General features: G+C 51.8%; 1 protein-coding gene across 1 annotated transcript; it reads left to right on the top strand.

Moving 5' to 3' along the window:
* The first annotated feature begins 1,412 nt into the window (after positions 1 to 1,412).
* Positions 1,413 to 6,395, top strand: Sox4 (SRY-box transcription factor 4). Its single transcript, XM_021636282.2, has one exon. It carries the CDS (start codon positions 2,311 to 2,313, stop codon positions 3,643 to 3,645), a length of 1,335 nt encoding a protein of 444 aa, XP_021491957.1. The 5' UTR covers positions 1,413 to 2,310; the 3' UTR covers positions 3,646 to 6,395.
* Positions 6,396 to 6,653: the final 258 nt, after the last annotated feature.

The raw sequence follows: 6,653 nt of genomic DNA, 5'->3' as shown, positions 1-6,653 counted from the left end.
CATGTTAAGAAAGGTCAGTTTTTACTAGAATTCCAATTTTCAGATTTTGGGGAAAAGGGTTGACTTGTATGACCAAGTTACTCCCTCTTCTAGATACTTAGACAACCTCTCTCTGCCATGTGTGTGCCCCAGAGTGGGCTTACAGACAGGGTCTCGTGTAGCCCAAGTTGTCCTGGGATTCTTAGGTAGCAGAGGGTGACCTTGAACTGCTGGCCTTCCTGCTGCCACCTCCCAAGGGCCGAGATAACAGACCTGGACCACCAAATGGGCTTTTGGATACGTTTTACTGCTGCTGACCACCTTCCATCTCGTTCTCTTGAACAACATGCTGCTTTTACTAGAAGCTGGTGCTCGAACTCACAGAGGGCTCAGGACACACATCAGCGTTTATAAACACACACTCACAGAGCCCTAACACCAGCCCTCTATAAAGAGGCTCATGGGGTTCCCCAAGCACATAGGAGGAGGAGGACAACTGAGACCCAGAAAGAAAGATCAGCAGAGGGGCTTGAGATTGGGGTTTCAGCAGTCCCACCCTCCTTTCCTACCCCTTTCTCTTTTGCTCGGTCTTTTAGGCCCATTTGCTTCAAGTAACACACACATAGGAGAAAATGGGTAAGAAGGAAGAGAGAGGGCTCTGAAGGGAGGAGGAAGACAGATAATGACCCCATCTATCCTTTGGAAATTGTGGAAAACAAATATTTAGAAAGCAAAGTGAATTCTCATCCTGTATTCACCATGATCGCCCTATACAAAACCGCACAAAGTCTCTTATTGAGGTAATTACGGACCACTGCCTTAGCGTTCCGAGGAAAATCTCCTTGTTTGGGCTACCAAGGATTTAAAGGGGAGCTAAAATCATTAAATAACTAGTTAACCTCTGTTTGGCTAAAAGAGTAAGCAATTACCGGGGGAGGGGGGCAAAGCTCTGCCTTTCACCAACAGCACAGATAGAATCCTGAAGGGATTTACACAATACACCAATGTCTGTGCTGTACCTACAATTGTTAAAATAATTGTGATGACAGGTGTCTAGGTACCACTTCCTTAATGGTTTTCAATATCCATTGATTTATTGTTGTGGCTCCCCTCACATCTCTAGCTTTAAGAAGGAGCCGAGAAGAGATTTTTGCACCAAAGGCTGATTCTTTATTCCTGCGCTGAAAAGAACTAATAAAAATAATCACTCGGCTTTTAAGCAGAAAGCTTCCATTTACAGTATTTCACCCTCACCCCCCCCCTCCAAGCCCCTTGTTATCTAACATAATGGCTAGAATACATTTCTGTCTCTCCCCTTAATAACTTCATGCATTAACATCCTCTTCACACGCGCGCGCACTCGCGCGCGCACTCACACAGGCGCGCGCGCGCGCGCGTGCACCCAGCAAGAGTGGGGGAAAAAGAGGCAGCAGAAATCTCAGCTGTACTTCTAGCCCTTTTAAAAAGTTTGCTCTGTAAATTGGAATGAGGTCAGATTTGGAGCTTCTCATTGCACGCGGAGATTATTATTGCATCGGGTTCCAAGCCAATGGGAAGGACGGGGGAGGGGCTTGGCACGAGGAAGCGTTAGTTACAGCGGCTGATTGGCTGCCTGCGAGAGGATAAAAAAGCGCGAGGCGGAATTGGGGTCTGCTCTAAGCTGCAGCCAGAGAAACAGAGTGAGGGGAAGAGGGCCGTCTCCCTCCCGGTCTCCAGTTTCTTGCACGCTCTTTCTTAGAGTCTGCAGCGGGAGAACTCTGCCGGCAACCAGCTCCCCTACTTGCAGGAGGGAGAGAGAAACATACATTTATTCATGCCGGTCTGTTGCTTGCAAGCTTCTTGGCTTCCTACCTTGCAACAAAATAATTGCACCAACTCCTCAGCGCCGATTCCGCCCACAGAGAGTCCCGAAGCCAGAGTCGCTTTGGCTTTGCACTGCAGGAAAGGGACTTAGACGCTAGAGACGATGTCGCTTTCCTGAGCTACCGAGAGCTCTCGTGAACTGCAATCGACTGCTCCAGGGAAAGGGGGGGAAAAAAAAAAGACTTGCCCCGGAGGCGGCGAGAAACTTGCATTTGGAAGACACTCCGGCCACCAACGTTTGGAGAAACTCCTCGGCGCGGCCGGTTCCAGCCTCGGCGCCCGCAGGGAGCACTTCGGCGGTGAGGGAGGACGGAGGGCCGCGGGGACTCTAGCTCGGCGGCGGGAGGTGGCCGCCCCTGGCCCGCGCGCCGCTCGGGGGACCCTGGTCTCCGCCCCGGGGAGCCCGCAGGGCCCGGCGACCGCGCCGCGAGCGTGTGAGCGCGCGTGGGCGCCCGGCAAGCCGGGGCCATGGTCCAGCAGACCAACAACGCGGAGAACACGGAGGCGCTGCTGGCCGGGGAGAGCTCGGACTCGGGCGCGGGCCTGGAGCTGGGCATCGCGTCCTCCCCGACGCCCGGCTCCACGGCGTCCACGGGCGGCAAGGCGGACGACCCCAGCTGGTGCAAGACGCCCAGCGGCCACATCAAGCGGCCCATGAACGCCTTCATGGTGTGGTCGCAGATCGAGCGGCGCAAGATCATGGAGCAGTCGCCCGACATGCACAACGCCGAGATCTCCAAGCGGCTGGGCAAACGCTGGAAGCTGCTCAAGGACAGCGACAAGATCCCGTTCATCCAGGAGGCGGAGCGGCTGCGCCTCAAGCACATGGCTGACTACCCTGACTACAAGTACCGGCCGCGGAAGAAGGTGAAGTCGGGCAACGCGGGCGCGGGCTCGGCGTCCGCGGCCAAACCCGGGGAGAAGGGCGACAAGGTCGCGGGCGGCGGCGGCGGCGGCGGCCACGCGGGAAACGGCCACGCGGGGGGCGGCGCGGGCGGCGGCTCCAAGCCCGCGCCCAAGAAGAGCGGTGGCCCCAAGGTGGCGGGCGGCGCGGTCGGCAAGCCCCACGCCAAGCTCGTCCCGGCGGGCGGCGGCGGCAAGGCGGCCGCCTCCTTCTCCCCGGAGCAGGCCGCCCTGCTGCCCCTCGGGGAGCCCGCCGCCGTCTACAAGGTGCGGACTCCCAGCGCGGCCACGCCGGCCGCCGCCTCCTCGCCGTCCGGCTCGCTGGCCACCCCCGCCAAGCAGCCGGCCGACAAGAAGGTGAAGCGCGTCTACCTGTTCGGGAGCCTGGGCGCCTCGGCGTCCCCCGTCGGGGGCCTGGGAGCGGGCGCCGACCCCAGCGACCCGCTGGGGCTCTACGAGGATGGAGGCCCTGGAGGCTCGCCCGACGGCCGGAGCCTGAGCGGCCGCAGCAGCGCAGCATCCTCGCCCGCCGCCGGCCGGTCGCCCGCCGACCACCGCGGCTACGCCAGCCTCCGCGCAGCCTCTCCCGCCCCGTCCAGCGCGCCCTCGCACGCGTCCTCCTCGCTCTCCTCGTCCTCCTCCTCCTCCTCAGGCTCCTCGTCGTCTGACGACGAGTTCGAAGACGACCTGCTCGACCTGAACCCCAGCTCAAACTTTGAGAGCATGTCCCTGGGCAGTTTCAGCTCCTCGTCGGCGCTCGATCGGGACCTGGATTTTAACTTCGAACCCGGCTCGGGCTCCCACTTCGAGTTCCCGGACTACTGCACGCCGGAGGTGAGCGAGATGATCTCGGGAGATTGGCTGGAGTCCAGCATCTCCAACCTGGTCTTCACCTACTGAAGGGAGCGCGGGGCCGGGAAGAAGGAGGGCCAGGAGGCAGGAGAGGAGAGAGGAAGAGGAAAACAAAACAAACATTTTAAAAATTAAAAAAAAAAAAGAAAAAGAAAGAAAGGAAAAGGAAAAAAAAGAGAAAAAGGAACAGATGGAGAGTGCGAGGGGAAAGGAAAAAGAAGGCAAAGTGCGCAGGGCTGGCCTCGACCACGTCTCGTCGTTGGAAAAGGAGCGCGGGGGCGTAGTGGACCCGCGCCCCCATCCCCCACTCCCGGGGCTGGGGACTCGGCGGAGGCGGAGAGTAGACGGGGGCGACCTTTCATTGTTGTTATTGATGTTGTCGCTGGCTAAAAAAGCTACTTCGAGTTTCCTCCCCATTTTTTGCTTGAAGAGACTCCCCCCCCTCCCCTTCCAACGAGCTTCCGGACTTGATTGCACCCCCTGCAAGAAAAGAAGCCGAGCTAAAGCTTCCAGAGACCGAAGGAATCTTGGACCCCCACCCCCACCCCCCTCGCATCACCACTTCGGTGGTTTCTTGTTCGATTTTTATTTTGCCTCTTGGTCGAGAGAGGAGTGTGGGGGGAGGGGAATCCAGCCCTCCCCCTCTCCTTCCCACCCCCTCTTTGTATTTTCCCCCCCTGTTTTATTTTTCTTTTTCTGCAATGAAGACAGAAGGCTCCGGGGTGATGCGTTTGGCCGTGGCGTTTGTGTTGGGCTTAGGGGAGCATTGACATGGAGAGACTCCACACTGGCCAAGTCCCGGGCGGGGATTTTTTTTTTTTTCCCCCTTCTTCTTCCTTGTCTCTGCAGCCTGAGGAGATGTGCAGGGAGCAGCAGGCCAACCTCGGAAATGAACATGGAACCTCGTGGAAGACACAGCAGCCTGATTGGGGACACAGAAGGACCCGGAGCACAGAGGGTGTTGGGGTCCCGGGGCCTCGGCCTGGGGTCTGTGCAAAAATAAGGAGAAAAAAGTGAGAGAGGTGAGGCTACCCAGAGCCGGCGGGAGGACAGGAGACTGTGGGATGTGGTCCAGGGGCCTCGGAGTGGTTTCGGGGGGGGAAAAGAGGTTTTTTTCTTCTCTTAATGGGAATCGTGATGGTGTTGAGTTATTTCACTGGTGGGGTTATTATAGCATGTTATCCTGTCTATCTTTTGAAGATTTCTGTATAAGACTGTTGAGCAGTTTTTAAAATAGTGTAGGATAATATAAAAAGCGGATAGATGGCGCTATGTTTGATTCCTACAACAAACCGATCACCAGCTCCTTTTCATTCTTAACTCTTTAAAAGGATTCAAACGCAACTCAAATCTGTGCTGGACTTTTGAAAAAACACAATTCAGGACCAAATTTTTTCTCCGTGTGTGTTTATTCCTTATAGGTGTAATTGAGAAGACCCGTTTATTTTTACCCCCTCACAGACGCTCCATCTTTGTATTTTTTTTCCTTGTAAATGTAATCAGATGCCATTTTATATGTGGACGTATTTATACTGGCCAAACAGTTTTCTTATTTTGTCCCCCCTTTCTCCCCCCTTTTCTTTTGCTTTCTTGTCTTTTGACCTCATTTCTTAATTCTATCTTCCTTTGATTTTCTTTCTTTTTCTTTCTTCCTTTTTTTTTTTCTAGTGTTGTTACCCACGCCATTTTACGTCTCCTTCACTGAAGGGCTAGAGTTTTAACTTTTAATTTTTTATATTTAAATGTAGACTTTTGACACTTTTAAAAAACAAAAAAAGACAAGAGAGATGAAAACGTTTGATTATTTTCTCAGTGTATTTTTGTAAAAAATATATAAAGGGGGTGTCAATCGGTGTAAATCGCTGTTTGGATTTCCTGATTTTATAATAGGGTGGCTGGTTAATATCTCACACAGTTTGAAAAATCAGCCCCTGCTTTCTCCATGTTTACACTTCAATCTGCAGGCTTCTTAAAGTGACAGTATCCCTTAAAATGCCACCAGTTTCCACCTTTCAACCCTCATGAGGGGAGGAGAGTTCAGCCCAGCACCATAATGCTTTAAAGAAAACGGATTTTTTTAAACGAATTGCTGTTCTGTCCAGAGGTTTTAAAACTGGCGCATTCACAGCAAAAAGGGATTCTGTAGCTTTAACTTGTAAACCACATCTTTTTTGCACTTTTTTTATAAGCAAAAACGTGCCGTTTAAACCACTGGATCTATCTAAATGCCGATTTGAGTTCGCGACACTATGTACTGCGTTTTCATTCTTGTATTTGACTATTTAATCCTTTCTACTTGTCGCTAAATATACTTGTTTTAGTCTTATGGCATGGTGATAGCATATGTGTTCAGGTTTATAGCTGTTGTGTTTAAAGATTGAAAAAAAAAGTGGAAAACATCTTTGTACATTTAAGTCTGTATTATAATAAGCAAAAAGATTGTGTGTATGTATGTTTAATATAACATGACAGGCACGAGGACTCCTGCCTTTTAAGAGGCAGTTCCGTTAAGGGTTTTTGTTTTTAAACTTTTTTCTTTTTTTTTTTTCTTTTTTATTTTTTTTGCCATCCATCCTGTGCAATATGCCATGTAGAATATTTGTCTTAAAATTCAAGGCCACAAAAAGAAAAAAAAAGAAAAAAAAAAAGCAATGTTTGGGGGAAGAGAAAAAAAAAAAGGAAAAAAAAATCATGCCAGCTAATCCTGTCCATCACTGCCTGTCAGGTTGTTGCTATATACCTTCTGTAAATAACTTTTTTTGAGAAGGAAATAAAATCAGCTGGAACTGAACCCTAAATCTTGACTTTTGTCATTCTTATGCCTGAGATCCCTGCTGGCGCCACAGACTGCTGCCCTGTGGTTGGCCGTGGAGCTTGTGACTTCCCTAAGATGGCCAGGCCATCTCAGGGACAAATACCAAGTTCCTCTTGGCCAGATTTGGCAAGCCTGACCCCGACTGATGGCATCAGCCATGGCGTGTGTGTCAACCCTCTGCACGCCTTCGAGGAATTCTCCGCATCTACTGTACATCAGCAAGCACCCTTTGTCTGGAAAT

The sequence above is a fragment of the Meriones unguiculatus genome, chromosome 19 (genome assembly GCF_030254825.1).
Source record: "Meriones unguiculatus strain TT.TT164.6M chromosome 19, Bangor_MerUng_6.1, whole genome shotgun sequence".
Classification (NCBI taxonomy): Eukaryota; Metazoa; Chordata; class Mammalia; order Rodentia; family Muridae; genus Meriones; species Meriones unguiculatus.
This window is presented reverse-complemented; position numbering and strand designations above follow the sequence as displayed.